The sequence below is a fragment of the Andrena cerasifolii genome, chromosome 13 (genome assembly GCF_050908995.1).
Source record: "Andrena cerasifolii isolate SP2316 chromosome 13, iyAndCera1_principal, whole genome shotgun sequence".
NCBI classification, from domain to species: Eukaryota; Metazoa; Arthropoda; class Insecta; order Hymenoptera; family Andrenidae; genus Andrena; species Andrena cerasifolii.
The window spans coordinates 11,449,700-11,466,037 of record NC_135130.1 but is presented as its reverse complement, the minus strand read 5'-3'; the positions used below and the strand labels follow the sequence as shown (position 1 = coordinate 11,466,037).

Below are 16,338 nucleotides of genomic sequence, written 5' to 3'. Positions count from 1 at the left end.
ATGCGTGCTGTGACCACATCCGTTGAAATGCTCAGGGAATTACGACAAAAAAAAATTCTGATCGTAATCACGCAGTGGAGGACAGCAGAATTATATCTACAAAAGACCTCCCATTCTGGCGGATGAATCGCGTCAAGACACACGATTTGTGTTTGTGTTCTGTGCACTGCCTAAGTGGATGACGGATGCGCGACAGGTTCCAAGGAGCCGTGTGAATGTGTGCCATCGGCGGTTTACCGGAGAAGTTTTATCTATCCCCGGCTCATTTGCATGCGTAATTGTATGTACAGTTTTGCCGGAACTGTTTGAAGTGGCAAAAGGATCTTAATTTCGTGTAATGCATTACGCTGTACTAAGGAACTGTATAACAGAATATTTCCGAAATATAGGTAAAAGATTAATTGAAGGCTGTTAATGACGCATATATTTGCAAAATTATATACTAATTTTCTGTGGCAGTAATTGCTTTAGCCTGGCACAAGGCAACCCGAGATTTGTATACAGCTGCGTCTACCCGGTTGCGCTCAATGAGGCGCAAGTGGTCAACAGCGTCAATAAGGGGTTAGACCACCTTGGCCAGGTCAAGAAATATCGCATCTTTGAGAATTTATTTCTAAGTGACAAAAACACTTTTATTGACAAATTTTTTTCAATGAAGATAGAAATATTTTTGAATAATATATACATTTTTTTTCAAATATCAAAACATTCCGAAAACTTTAAATGTGATTTTCTCGAAACCTTATTTTCCGAAACGGTGTACGCTGTAATTTGAGTAAAACTCTATGGATTTTTATACCATATTGCACAGATGTTCTTAAATGTATTCTCTATCGTCCGACCGCCAATTTTTTCCCGCCGAGGCGAGGCGAGGCGCAGTGCGAGTGAAATTGTCAAACTACATAAGAAAAGCATAGGAAGAAAAAATGATCCGAGGCGATGCGAGGCGTAGTGAGAGCCTGCCTTTAAATTTTCGTGCCTCACGAAAAAAATATCACAAAATTACCTCCATTGTATTATCAAAATGCTCGAATCTCGTCTCATTGATTCATCCATCTGTTGCAAGATTGCTATATAATTGTAATCTAAATTTCGCGGACAGCTTCGTCGTGTACATCCAGACTTTTAGCCAGAAGTGTTGCCGCAATCAGGCGCGCTCATGCGCAGAAGACACTTAAGTCCCTAACTCAACTTAAAGTTCTAGCCAGTTCTAGCGCAGTCTGGACCAGTCTGGACGCGTCAAGCGCAGAATGTTGACATCTGCGTGGTAGTGATCAGTGAGTAGTCTCATGATCTGTGTGTGCATGCGAACTCGATGCAACTATGTTCTAAAAACGTAGAGAGGATCTTGTTGCCCGCTTATCGCGCAATATTCGTTAAAATTTTTCGCAAATTCGACAATCCTGTGTTTTCTTGCAAAGAGGGAGAGAGAGGGAGAGAGAGACGAAAACAAATAATCGGAGTTCCCCCTTACGATCTTACGTTGCGTGGATAAATATATCCCGGAGCACGCAGCATTCCAGGATTTCTTTCGCCAAGGTTGGCGTGCATTCGCACATCAGTTTACTGAAACTTACGGCGTTCCCCTGCACTGCCGCGGCAAGTGGTGAATAGAGGTTAGCGTCTGGTACACTACGGTTGAAGAATTCATACACGAAGTGACGCGAGGCGTGTTTATTTCACGTCTATTCGTCTTTCCCCCGAGACCCGTGCCAAGGCTCGGATGTTACGCAACAGGCTTTTGTGAGATTTCACAGGGAACCACAGCTCGCCACAACGCACAACAAAACTCCAGCACGTCCTGTCGTCTTTCGGTGGCTACAAATGACAGTAGGCAGCTAATCACTTACAAAATTTCATGCGTTGCTTCGAAGAATAGGTTGAGAACCGTGTACCGCGGGATCTGTATCATTTTCTTCCGATAATTACATTTCACTTTGCGTACATCTAGTCTGCATAAGGCAGCCTTGCCTCTGCCATAAATGTTGTTATATAAATAGAAAAGATGACGTTAGCCGATTGTTGCTCTTAAGTACGATAGCTGCATCTACGCATCAAATGTATTCTCCTCCGGTTCAGAATGCAATGGGAGGAGCGAACCTCCATACACCGCCGTCCATATTCCAACATATGATGGGCCAACAGAGCACTTCACATCAGCTTGGGCCATGGATGCATATGCCACAAGTGCCCCCGATGTCGATACCGTGGAGCGTCCCAGCGCTCCAGCAGCCCGAGCTGGTCAGGTTTACCGGAGGAACTACTTACGAACCGGTCCTTCACCAGAAGAGAAAGCTGGAGGCCTCTGACTCGTTGGATACGTAAGTATTTGAAGAACGCAAGGGAATATTATTAAAGACACGATTGCTTTTACAATGCATCGAAGTGGTTCTCAATGGATCGTTGTAATCTTGCAGGAGGCAAGCGAAACAGTTTATAACGGAGGAAAAGATGACTGCGCATTTCAAGGATTTGCGCATCAGCTCCAATTATCAGCCGCAACCCCCGGTGCCTTCAACATCGGCAGCTAACGCACAGTCAGCCCCTCTCAGAGACCTGAATATGGATCTGGAGCTGGAAGCAGCAAACTCTGTGGACGCGGATCGAGCGAAATCTGGGTACCCCAGGTTGATGCTTTCCGAGGAGCTTAAGAGGCTCCAACAAGAACCCATTCTTCCAACGTCATTGTTGTCTAAATTGTAAGTAATACAGTTTGCTCGCATCATTGCGATGCATATTTCATATTGCAGCGTAAAGGTCGTCGCGCATTTCCGGCGATGCGGGGAGAAAAGTTTTTAAACAGTAGATGACCGAAGCGGGGAGACGATTAATTAAATATTATTAACTAGCAAAATATACCGGCGCTTCGCTTCGAGCCTAAGAGATATTAAGGACTCCATGAAAAGAAATTTCACCCTTTTTCACCATCCCCTTAGGGGTTGATTAGGGCAAAATCCTGAAATTTGTTTTTGAGCACTTGTGTGGGCAATCTTTGTGAGTAAGAATCCGAAAAAATACATTTTACCCCTTTCCACCCCCTTGGGGCTGGAATTTCCAAAAATCCTTCCTTAGTGGGCACCTAGGTCACGAAAACACCTTCCAAACCAAAAAACCTTCCAAATTTTAGTTTTCTAGGTTGAACGGTTTGTGCTGGACGTTGATGAGTCAGTCTTCGCCAAAATGTGCGACGGCCTTTATTGCTGCGTTTTTTAATGCGTATTCAAACTTTTTTACCAAAAGAGATAAAGCTTTACAGATTTTCCCTTTCAGGGAGAGGCCCTCCATGGCTCTAGTTTTGTGGGAACCACCCAATAAGCATCTGCGTATTTTACCAACAAGGGATGCGCCAATTCCGATTCCCGATACGTCCGACGATAATAATAATAATAATAACAATAACAGTAACAGTAATAATAATAACAACGAAGCCATTCCTGATTTAAATCAAACGTTATCGAGTAATGCTTCAGTTTTCGAGCCCATGGAATTATGAAGGTGATCCATTTAGTATGTTGTTTTCACATTTCCTTAAATCGTTAGAAAAAGAAAACAAAATTGTCACGTTTCATATTTTTTTTATTTAACGTTGCCGTGGTTGTGTAATGTTCTAATTTAACGATGGTCTGAATCCTTTTTGCGAGTAACACTACTCTAGCCAATTCTTCGGGAAGACTTCGTTATTATTGTCTTAAGTTAGGATACATTTATTGCGACTAATAAAGAGGTGGTACAATTGCAAAAATACTTAAAAATAAGGGAAAATGCGATCGCAAGCTGAATGTCGGATTCAGTATTATTGTAATTATCAATAACGCGTCGAGCGTACTGTTGTTATTAATCCTACGTTATTTTCTTCGATCTGTATGAAGTGTGTTGCATCTGGTTCCACTGTGATCTGAATTTTAGCACAGTTAGAATGAGTTGTAAAAAAAATGGAATGTATCGAGTGGATGAATTAAGAGAAAGAACTTGTAACGAGGTAATTTCATTTCTATATTATATAATGTATGTATATTGAGCGTTAAGTATGTTTGGTGAAGTGTGCAGGCTGAGTGTATTCTATCGATTGTTCATTATGAATGACTGGCATGTTCTACATGATTCTGATTTCGCATAGACATGGCAAAGTTTCATTCATACTGAATACTTCGTTCATAAGGGATTGTTGGAAGGCATACACAAGTAAAAAACGTATATTCTGAAATCAACAATAAAAGGTTCATTTATTTATGATAAACCTATTGCCCTGACCCCACAACCTATAATTCCATGGCAGGCGACACAACGTTTAGATGTTGTTCAAAATCCTCCTCATCGTCCAAAGGCTCGCAATTAATGGCCGCTACGACTTTACTGTTATCTAGAATCGACGAGTGGTTACCCTCGATTTCGTGTACTGTAACCCTTCCGTAGGTAACCTACGCAATAAACAGTACACATTTTAATATTCTCCTAGCAGTCAGTAAAGAAGCGCACTAGTTTCCTATGGCTAAAAACCAAATCACAAAGATCACCTGGTGCAAACCGTAAGCATCGTCAGACATCTTGATGCTTGGTAGTGTTGGTTTCAATAGCGTAATTGGTGTTCTCAGTGGTGTCTGAGAATTGCTGTCGTACGTGTCCAATGTGCATAGGCGATTGTAAAAGAACGTACAAATCGCTTTCTGAGTATCGCGATTGTAAGTTTTGCTAATTTCTTCCGGTGTGTGGCTGATCACTTTTTCTAACTTCTCTTCCCATGTTGTGCATTCATGCAATTCTAATTTGAACTACAAAAATGTGAAGAATATTTATTATAATCAATGAAGAAGAATTAAAAGATCTGTATATTCTAGGTGGAAAAGTGACGAGACTACCTCTGGCATGGCAGAGGGGTTAGTGATGCTCAAGAAGGCCATTAGAAGCGCACTTCGGAACTCCGCATCTGTAGGCGCTGAAAGATGCGTTGACTTTATGGCTTTCATATAGTCAGGTGATCCGTCAATCAGTATGAGGTGACCGATGAAGGCACGAGCCTCTAATCTCCTCACTAGTTCGATCGCTATCAGTGAACCGTAAGAATATCCGACAATCACAAAGTCTCGTCGATCCTTGCTCCTCTCTAATACATACTGCAGAGAAATGCAAGATACATGAGTAAAATTAGGGGAAAAAGTTATGGCCCTTCTGAGGATTTTAGGTACATACAGGTAGAAGACGGTCCGCCATTTCTTCTATAGATAGATTTGTTTCGCGTAATCCCGTCTGTAGACAGGTAACCGGGGATTTCAATTTGAGTGCCAATGTATCAAAAATCCAGGCATTTCCTTCGATACCCGGGATGAGGAATATTTCGTTCTTCTTTTCGTGGCATTTAACAGGAAGCTCCACGCAGTAATTAGCATTTAGCAGCGGTACGCTTATCGATTGCATCAGCCGCTTCGCGTCGATCACCATTTCTCTGTTGGTAGTGGATTTTCTATATTTTTTCGAATGCTTTTTATCTTTCGCGGACATCTCCATAAGCTTAGCTATACTCAGGGCTCGAAGATCTTGTGGAGTTAGGAAGACTTCGAAGTCTCGTTCCAAAGTTTGCCTTATTTCCATTGCCATCATGGAGTCCATTCCGACTTCAGGCAACGAAGAAGATTGGCTGATAACCTTAAGATTCTTTATACCTGCAATGACAAAATATTGTAAGTCAGCTAGATGTAGTTCAAATAGCAAGCTAAACCGCACAATTACTCACCCATGATATTCATTACCGCTTCTAGAACGGTGCTTACTTCGTTAGCGCTAGGTCGTTTCTCCGCAACAACCATGCTAGCTACAATCGGTCTGCTATGCATCAGAAATTTGTCCAGCTCTTCCAAACACGATGATATCCTCTGTGGCAGTGTTCCACCGATCACGAATTGCTTCTTGTCCTCCAACAGATCCGCGGCCAGCCCAACTTCAGCTACGGCTCCCCATTGTATCGCCATGCCCGGCAGGCCCTCTTCGACTCTTCTTTCACAGATCCTCTCCAACACCGCGTTACCCATACCGTAATTGGTCTGACCAGGATTACCCCGTCCGCAGGAAATAGAGGAGAACACGACAAAGTGGCGAAGAGTCGGACAGATCTTCCTCGACACCTGGTCCAACTGCTTGGTGATCCATGCCTTCGGTTTCAGGCTCTCCTCAAAATCGTTCTCGGTTTGGTTTATGCACAGGCAGTCCTTTAGCACTGCTGCGAGGTTGAAGATACCATCGACGGGCGCCTGTTTCTCCGCGGATTTCAAGATGAACTCACAGTCTGTGGTCTTGGAAGCGTCCCGGCCAGAAATTATTAGGATTTTTACGCCGTATGATTTCCATAGTTCTGTCCTTAGTTTCTGGTAGCCGTTTTTAATGCCCCCGCGAGAGATGAACACTAGGTTCCTGGCACCACGAAGCACCAACCAGTCAGCCATTTCTAGACCCAGCCCACCTAGACCCCCGACAATCACGTAGCTCTTGTCTGGTATAGCGTTGAATTGAGGATAGGCGAGTATCGGCGTGTCCAAGGGTGCCTTCTCATCTCCTACCTTGATCAGGATCTGTCGAAGATCGAGGGTTTAATTTTTTACAAACCTGGAAGGTAGTGGATGTATTAAGTTTATGAAACAGGACGAATGTAGTATTCACCTTTCCAGTATGTTTACCGGCTGCCATGTACCTAAAGGCAGCCTCCAGTTCATGTTTCTCAAAGCATTTTCTATTCAAAGGCTTGATTGCCTTGCTTTGAATTTTTGTTTTAAAGAACTCATGCATCTCTGCCTGTACATGCGGCATGGTGCCGTTAATTATGTTATCCAGGAGGATTCCGTGGAAGCTGATTTCCTTCAGGAAAATTTGCATTCCCAGCTGATTATTCGCAGCCAAGTCGAATTTGCCAATCTCGAGGAAACGACCTCGATAAGCCAAACAGCGAACTGACGCTTGGAGCTTTTCCTCTGCCAAGGAATTCAGGACTATGTCGACTCCCTTACTGTTCGTCAATTTCTTCACCATCTGCTCGAAACTCGTGTCTCGAGAGTTACCAATGTGGTCGTCGCTAATGCTGGGGAATTTTTCCCTAATGAATCTTCTCTTTTCGGGGGTTCCCACGGTGGTGAATACCTCGCAGCCCTCGGAAAGGGCGATGTTGATGGCAGCTTGACCCACGCCACCGCTACCGGCATGGATCAAAATTTTTTCCCCTTTCCTTAGCTTTCCATAGTAGTACAAAGCGTAAAAGACAGTAAAATACGTGGCTGGAATCGTGGCTGCGTCCTCTAGAGACCACTTGTCTGGTATGGACCATACACTGAAGTTGTTGCGACTGACGAGGTTTGACATAGCCCTGGAAAAATCGGGGAATTAAGGGGACATTTACATTAACATTTTTCTGCAAATCGATTTCTTTTTCTCCATGGATCTATAGTATATTATCTGAAGAGTACTCAGTAAAAGCTTTAAGACGAATTTCGTAAAGGTATAGATTCTACGAGGATAGAAGCGACTCGACATCCAAACGGCCACAACATTCAAGCAAAACTTCCAACGCGGTCATATAGTTTTTTTTTAAAAAAAATTGGCAATTGGTCGGGGTATTCAAAATATTGGATACGATGTTTTACCTGCTATCGGCGAATCCCATCACTCGACGGCCACTGGCATCTACTCCACTGAATTCGAATCCGATCAAGCAGTCGCGGAGCTCCCGCTTTTGTGTCAGAGCCTCCGGCATCAGCTTGCCAGTAGCCAGCATTACATCTCTGAAGTTCAGAGAAGAGTATATTACTTTTACAAGATTTTCATCTTTGACGTCAGGCTGGAGGGAGCCCTGCACCCATTCCAGGGAACTCAAGTCTCCTCTTACCTGCGGAATAATTTCATACAGCTCTGGTCATTCTGTAGCTTTAGTATTCTACGAACAAAAATTTTCGCATACCTTAATATTTGCATAACCATGAGGGACTGGGACTGGCTTCAGTGGCGCTAGATGTAGGTGTCTGTATGTACCCCAAACTTTTTGTGGCCGTAAAATATTAATGCCAATATCAATATCGAGCTGTTTAGCGAAAAATGGATCGTTTAGAGAAAACTTGGGGCCATTTTTGTCCTGAATTATTACAGTCTTCACAATCTCGCCACGGGGTTCTCGCCTTAAACATTTTACCAAACCCAGAGCCCCATTTTCCATGTCACCCTCTGCGACCAGTACCAGTCTCACCGCCACGTCATTCTTTTTCTCTTCTTCGTTCTTCAAGATGTCTTTCACTTTATTGAGCCAGCTAAATTCATTATTGTTCACGTATACAACCTCTGTACTATTGGGAGGTTTCTCCTTCTGTTTTAAGAGCAGTAGTGTCTCATCCCCGAAGCTCTTTTCTAAAACAATATTCAAGCCACGTCTTTCGATGTGTGAGTAAGTTTTATTGTTCACCGTCAGTTCTCGCGTTAAAATGAATCCCCGATCCATGATCGCGAGGATAAGTTTGTCTAAAGAATGTTGTTTCTTTGGCGACAGGATGTTGTAGGCGGCTGCCATAAGGACAGTGCCATCGTCCGGCAGTTTCACTGGCTCTACCGTTGTCACTGACTCCGGCAACGATAGTTTTTGGCTTCGCTGAGAATCTGCAGCAAGAGTCATCTTTGGTCGAATCATTGGCAGGTCTCCTAACACCTTGAGGAAATCAGGCGTAAGGACTTCTTCGTCGGGGACGTTGTCATCGACTTCGATCAGTTCAAGGATCTTTGGACCGGTCAACATGTGGCATTCTAGGGCCAGCTGAGTCGACAGTACAATCATTTCATTTAAAGTGACTTGCGCTTTATCACGATTTGCCACAAATTTGTACTCCTCCAATACTGGGTCCGCCATTTGCTTTCGTCGTTGGATGGAATTGGCTGTTAACCCGCGAATTTCTATACCTCCAGATCTCACGACGTCGTGATTAGTGTAGACGTGCACTGGGATTTCTGCAATACCCGTAGAATTGGTAAGGACCCGATCTGGGGCGGATTTGAGTATACGCTAAGTAGGCTGCAGCCTAGGGCGACAAATTGAGGGGAGTATAAAAATGAGCCTATAAAAATGGCATACCTATGTTTTCTTTGGTAAGATTCAGAATTACATTAGCGTGAGCTTTTACGTCTATCACCAGCTTCTTGATCGCCGTAGGTACGTACAATGCTCTGGAATCGAGGCCTAGTAACTTGATTTGCAGCATGTTGTCCATAAAGGCGGCCCAATTCTTCATCCATGCGATGCGTCCCCTTTTTCCGTTGATCGACGCACTCTTTAGCGCACGGAATACCCCTGAGTACTGGTATCCACGGAGTTTCAACTCCTTGTATATGTCCTTTGTAGTCAAAACTTCTTCATCTTCGATCGCTTCTAAAAACTCAGGCGAAATCATTTCTTGCGCAGGATTCGCTGTTCCGTGCACCACTCCTGATACCACGGTCGTCGATCCTTCTGATATCTCGAATTTCCCGGAACCTGAACACGCGTTAGAGTATTAAAGCGTTTGGCTTTTTTACAGTGGTTGTTTCCAAAGTGCAATGGGTTTTACCTCTTTGAACTATGATTGTTAGTGGAATAATACCGTCCTTCGTAATGTTCGTCGCACGTTCGAACTTAATGTTTTCGAAAACTACCGATAATTCGTCGCACAGTTTTCCCTCCATCAAAGACACACTTTCCCAAACCAGCATGAGATATCCCGTAGCTGGGACTAAGTTCCTTCCGTCGATCACGTGATGGGCCATGTACTCGAAAGACTCATCGTTAAGATCGATGTTGACAAGTCTCTCCGACGTAGTTATTTTTTGACGTCGTGAGTAAAGCGGAACGAACCAGTCTTCAGAATGTTCCCACCTGAAATTTGGCATTCCCGTTTTATAAAGTATTAGCCGAACATTTCAACGAGTTGGAGCTACTGCTTGACTCACTTCACGAGAGGGGAGATCATTGGTGTGCCACGACTGACGGGAAATGAAACAGAGGGATACAGGTTCTGGAGCTGTGGTTGCAAGCCCACGTTATACAGTTTTCCAAGAGCTTGCAGGAAAAACTCGGCGTTGTCTTTGTGGCCGCGGTGAGTCAGCGGCACGTTTGTTACGGTGGAGTCCAACGATCTTGTGAGGATAGCTTGGAGGAGGCCGTGAGGAGCGATCTCGATGGTTATCGCGTCCGAAGGAATCATGGTGGCCGTCTCCGCGAACAGCACGGAGTTGAGAAGATTGTTCGTGTGGTATTCGGCGGAGGAGAGCTGTGCCTCTGGCGTCGACCACTGGCTACGAGGCACGGATGTGCTTACCCACTTGGAACTTCGTGGCTTCGGCACGGGAATCACTTTCCGCAAGTATGCTAGGAGTTTTGGCCCCGCTTCCGCGATGTAGCGGCTGTGGTATGCGATGTTACCGCACGGCACTTCCTTGGCAAAAATCTTGTTTGCCTGGAACATTGAGTCACGATTCATCCCGGTAACTGCATCTTCGTACACCATCAGGGCTCGAGGCATGTTTCGTGGGTGATTCTTTCGCAGAAGCATGTTCTTGAGGCCGGAGCTAGCCATCCAGGGGCACCCGAGCTGACTCATTCGCGCTGAGACCGTGAAACACTTACCTGTAACTTAGCCACGAACTGCTTCATGGACTCCGCTGGCCCACTAATGGTAGAACTATCGGCGCTATTATGACACGCTACTTCGATATCTGGTGGACACATCTCTTTGATTTGTGCATAGCCGAGGCCGATCGCCGCCATTGATCCATAAATCAGCTCCGTCTCGATAGAAGCCAGACCTCTAGAGTACGCGGAGAGAACCATTTGCTCAGCGGTGAAGCATCCGTCTGCGTAAGCACATCCAAGTTCTCCCACAGAATGGCCGATTATGTTGTCTGGCACTATACCCACGGATGTGAGGAGATCTACGAGACCGATCTTTGCGGGTGTTAATGTTAGTTACGGTCGTGGAAGGCAATAATCGTTACTCCATATAGTTATATACTCATTTCACCTGAATCGCAGCAATTCCAACGAATGAATTCAGGACGTTGTCAAACGTCTCCTTGTCCTTGCTCGTGATAATTTTAACGATATCAACGCCATGCGGTTTTAAAGCTGCATCGAACTTTTGTATCGCCTTTAGGAAGGTGGGGAATCGCATTAATTCCTTACCTGTTACGTTTAAATTCGATATTTGAATTCTCCTTTTTAACGAGAGCATAATTTTGCCCAGAAATAGTTTAACATGTATCTACCCATTCCAGCCCACTGGGATCCCATGCCAGAGAAAACGAACCAAATTGGTCTCTTTGTGCCCGGGAATTCTTGCATCTCTCTCGGTGGCTTCTCGGATACTTTAGATCCAACTAGGGTGTACCCTCTGATCAAGTGACCTGATATATTATCAGCATGAATTTCATGCAAGAGTCGAATATATTCCACATCCACTGGAATACTTTCCACCTAGGAAGCACGTTATTCCTTGTCCACTATTTGATATCTAATTTCTATAGTGCTCAGAGGCAAGATAGTTAATTATCTTACATAATTTAGAAGCGTTTCTATTGCCTCTTCGGTGCGCCCAGATGCAACCACGAGCCTGGGCAAGTCGTCAGAGGGCCTCCCATTGTTGACTTTCTCTTTGGTATAAGAATCCAATAAAACGTGTGCATTTACCCCTCCGAAACCGAAGGAATTCAATCCCACGTATCCGCCCTCCCATGGCGTGGGCTCTGTGATAACTTCCACTTTTCCCTCCTCGAAACATTTCATACCCTTCGTAGGACTCGTAAAGTGTAAGTTTGGTGGAATTATGCCGGTCTCCATTGCAATGAGAATCTTAAAACATGTATAGTGTCACAGTATTATTGCATGTCTTCCGAAGTAGACATGTAAATATTCGGATATTCGAATAATTCGAATATTTTCGAATATGAATAGTTTTTTCGAATAATTCGAATATTCGAATAATCCTAATTCTTTGATTATTCGCATCCGAAATTCGAATGCTTCGGTATTCGAATATTCGAATATGCGTAGCAGCCCTATTCCGAAGGTCACATCGCGCCATCTTTTCCGTTAGTGGCATTTATCATTGAAAGCACACCTTGGCAACTGAGCAGAGGCCACTGACAGGCTCGGTATGTCCTAGGTTCGATTTGATGGAACCAATTCGAAGCGGTGTACTTCTGCCTTTGCAAAAGACTTTGTCAATCGCCCCGAGTTCCTCGGGGTCACCGATAACGGTCCCAGTGCCGTGCGCCTCCAGGAAGGACAGGGACGTTGGAGGAATTCCGCACTCTTTGTAGAAATCTTCCAAGAGCATCGCCTGTATGGCACTGGCAGGGAAAGTAATTCCCTGCTCCTTGTAACCGTCGCAATTCGATTTCGTGTAAACTACCGTCGCGTATATCCTTTTGGCCACCTTCGCTTTCTGCAGGAAGATCGCGCATGCGGCCTCGCTACGCACGTAGCCGTTAGCCTTCGCATCGAAGGTTTTGCATCGGCAGTCCCTGGATAAAACACCTGAAATCAGACTGGTGCTTATACATCTCTTAGGCGACGCAAACTATCTCGATATTAATCCAGTCAAGAGACTGGCGAATTCAACGAAGCTGCTACTACTTTGTACCTAGTCGCATAAATTGAAGCGACACATAGGGGTGAAGACAGAGATTCGCAGCGCCGACGATGACTTGGTCGCATACTCCAGTTCGTATCAGTCTGCATGCTTGATCTATTGCGACCATGCTGGAACTGCAGGCTGTATCTACCGTGTACGATGGACCGTGCAGATCCAAGAAGTAAGAGATCCTGTTGGCCAACATCGCTTTGCTGCTGCCAGTGATACCGAATCCGTTGGCCTAAGACGTGGGGCACATTTAACGAGCTCGGGAGGTGTTGAAGGTAAGTATTAAGCGTAGGCTTTACAAACCCGTAAAATATATATAAAATTCAAATACCACTGACTGACTCACTGACTGAGGTTTTTGAAAAGCGAATCTAATTGTTAAATCTAATACAAAGACATTATTATTTTTTATTATTTTTTCATTGTTATTTTTTATTTATTATTTATTAAGGCACGCGAATATATTTTTTTATTTGTATATTGTACTTAATAAATCTTCATTTTTAGTAACAAAACTAAAGTTCTCTCAGTTTTCTTTACAAATTTCCTAGGTGTTCTATATTTTTCGAACCGCGGTTTTTCATTATTTCTATTTTCTTTAATATGGTTTCAAATTATATGAATTTCTTTACATTTCGAATTAACACGGCAATAGTCACCTGCAGCTTTTCGAAGAACCATGTCCTCTCGGAATCGCTGGCGCAGGCGGCCACAACAACGCCGGTGTTTGTTCCTCGTATTTGCTTGGGATTTACTCCGGCGTCGATAATGGCTTCGTACGTGTGTTCCAACAACATCCTGCCCAGGGGGTCCATTGTATGAGCTTGCTTATAATGCACTCCGAAGAAGTGCGCGTCGAATTTGGACAGGTCGGAGACTTTCCCGCCATCCCGTGGAATTTCCGCATGATCTACGCAAATACACTTGGTTTTACTTGCATGTTAAATTGGCCACAGCTAGGAAAGAATATTAGAGTGTCACCTATATTCCATCTTGAAGAGTTGTCTGTAACGAGGTCCACCTTGTTCATCAGCTTCTCCTTCAGCTCGTTCACGTTGTCACATTCCGGAAATCTACCGGAGATACCGGTGATCACCACCTCCTCCCCTGGTTCCGGAGAAGTGTATCCCCCGCTCGATGGGGTTGCTTGTACGCTGCAAGACATTTTTCTCCTCTCTTAGGGCGATCGAAGGTGGAAACTGTACGTTTTCTTCAGGTCTCGTCAATCCTGCTTAATTATCGCGGGTATATAAAAGGACTGTTTAATTTGGCTCCAGTGATGGGAAGAACACAGACCTCCCAGTTTACGAAGCAACCGTTTTCCGCACTCACCCAACACACTTCCTTGTAAACATTTTCTATTTCTATGTATACAACGAGTATTAATTGTTAATAAAAAATGCGCATTGACGCGAAATATTCTACAGAATATCATTATCCCTCTAGACTTATTTCTTAAAATTTCACAATCGTCTTAAATACGTCTTAAGGGGGTACGCGGGTATTTCGGGGTGAAAAATCGATGGATAGTGTTTTTCAATCAAATAATAAACATTTTCACCTAACTGATGATTTATGTACGACCTGCGACTTTTGTCTCGCTAGTTGGTTATTGGACAGACCACTTTGCGCCGTGTACTATCTGGATCGTTAGGGTAATTGTGCATAAAAGGGTGTGCTTCACCGGTTCCGATGACCTTGAAATATATCGTCGGTGGCATGACTCTGAATTTTTTTTTCCTATATATGTTATCGGCGCTCGGTTTTAGTTCTCCAGGTATTCGCAAACAACTTTAGTTAAACTTGGAATATCTCGAAAACTTCATCAGCTTCATCATTGTGTTAGAAATTACGAAAGGCGATTGCTTAAGTGGTCTTTCCACTGTGACGCCCTGATAAAGTACCTCTGTTTCGAACTTGTTTTGTCACAAAGAGAATGTGTTTACTAAATCGAAGTTTTTTTTCTGTTTATTAATACGTGTTTTGAGAATACAAACAAAATTATGCATATTTTTTTAATGCATGCTTGCCCCAAAATAAAGGGGTGTAATATGCGCTGTGAAAAAAAGACGCCTCGTCTGCATGGTCGATTTTGAAGTAACAAATTTAGCTAATTAAAATAGCTGACACACGCTTCCTCCAAAATCGACCTTGCAGTCGAAGCGTCTTTTATTTTACAGCGCATATTACATCCACTTATTTTAGCGCAAACAAGCATCAAAAAAATATGAACAAAATTATTTTGCATTCTTAATGGACGTACTAATAAAATGAGAAAAGATTCAATTTAGTAAACACATTCTTTTTGTGATAAAAAGAAGTTCCAAACGGCGGTACTTTATCAAGGTGTCACGGGGTAAACCACCCCTTAAATGCTAATCTATGACTCGAGAATGCGGACTCGGCTACGGTTGTCTTCCTGAGTCACCCAGGCCTGAACCTCCTGCACCCTGGGCCCAATGTCTTCGATGTCCTCTGCGAGTGCAACAATTGCCAGATGGCCCTCCCATATCGCCTCTTGTAATTTCGCTTTTAGTAATCGCATAATCGTCTTTTGTAATTTCTAATAATTTGTTTTGTTATTTGACCATTGCCATTTATTTATAGAAACAGTAGATAAGCGGTGGTGCTACTACGGGCGCGTAGATATACGCAGAATTTATTGCAATGCACGCAAGACAGCAGTTTTTCGCGAATATCTTTGAAATTAAGGCCGAGCGCCTTATTTTCAATTGAAATTCTAACCGAAGGTATAGATTTCCTTCTTTACAGCATGGAATTTCCGCATCAACATGATGTTTGTAAATTTTTTTTATAAACGATTAAAGACGATTTTCTTTCGAAAAAATGTGGGGAAAAAATTGATTCTTGTGTAACTTTCACAATTTTTATTTAAATTCACCCGTCAAGTTCCATGCTGTAGATTCTGGTGTAGAAATTACTCACACCGAAACATTTTGCTGTCCGAAGATTGATTCACCTGATACTACGTACACCGACTATACAGTAATTGTAGACGATTGAATGCTCTTTTAGTATTATTTGAACAAAATTTCGGTTTATCATTTTCGAAAAATTCTTCAAATCCAAACTATTGATGAATTCCAAACATTAAGCCCTGGTCGGTACCCTTTCCTGTTGTCCGATTGCAATAATCTTTTTCAGGGACTATTTTTTTTTATAAAATAGAAACATATTAGGGGGTGAGAGCAAAGAAGTACGAAAATAAAATTTCGGCACGTATATATAAGGGCCACCCTAATGTACATATCGTAAAGACTGGATCCCGAAACGACCAAAACCACCCTATAGGTGGAATTTAGAGAGTCAGATAAAAACGATAAAGGTAGCAGCGAAGAAAGTCAAGAGTTTTAGTGACGCGACAGGGCCCGCAGGCGATACATTAAATTATCGTACTATGAATTTTCTTTCGATTTTTGGTAAAATTTCACAAAAAATTTCATATAATTTTTTTTTTCGATGACCGACGTTTTTTTGGTAACTTAATTTTTCATTTTCCTTCTATTTTTCTTTACACAAAAAAGAAATTAAAATTTTTCATGAAAATCGATACCTACAGTTTGACAATCCGCCATTTTGTTTCAAATGCGAAATTAAGATAATAAGAATCGGCTCGGCCAACGATCATGAAATATAATAAATTTTAATGTCCGAATTTGTTTTTACGTTTCAAATAAGCATAGAA

General features: G+C 43.0%; 3 protein-coding genes across 3 annotated transcripts in view; 2 read left to right on the top strand and 1 right to left on the bottom strand.

Moving 5' to 3' along the window:
* The window catches only part of Sppl (signal peptide peptidase-like protein), a 327,977-nt gene that overhangs the window by 10,176 nt on the left and 301,463 nt on the right, over positions 1 to 16,338 (top strand). The gene's annotated exons all lie outside the window — the stretch shown is intronic.
* Positions 1,218 to 4,216, top strand: LOC143375793 (uncharacterized). Its single transcript, XM_076825265.1, has 4 exons — positions 1,218 to 1,830; positions 2,080 to 2,321; positions 2,418 to 2,699; positions 3,271 to 4,216. The coding sequence occupies exons 1-4, from the start codon at positions 1,825 to 1,827 to the stop codon at positions 3,491 to 3,493; spliced, it is 753 nt and encodes a 250-aa protein (XP_076681380.1). The 5' UTR covers positions 1,218 to 1,824; the 3' UTR covers positions 3,494 to 4,216.
* Positions 4,163 to 13,906, bottom strand: LOC143375759 (fatty acid synthase-like). Its single transcript, XM_076825184.1, has 19 exons — positions 13,614 to 13,906; positions 13,292 to 13,542; positions 12,633 to 12,864; positions 12,108 to 12,526; positions 11,546 to 11,839; positions 11,257 to 11,464; positions 11,013 to 11,173; positions 10,619 to 10,936; positions 9,943 to 10,448; positions 9,564 to 9,868; positions 9,092 to 9,490; positions 7,937 to 8,967; positions 7,623 to 7,864; positions 6,649 to 7,345; positions 5,729 to 6,560; positions 5,188 to 5,657; positions 4,857 to 5,111; positions 4,515 to 4,769; positions 4,163 to 4,418 (listed from the first exon to the last, which is right to left on the bottom strand). Exons 1-19 carry the CDS (start codon positions 13,795 to 13,797, stop codon positions 4,260 to 4,262), a joined length of 7,218 nt encoding a protein of 2,405 aa, XP_076681299.1. The 5' UTR covers positions 13,798 to 13,906; the 3' UTR covers positions 4,163 to 4,259.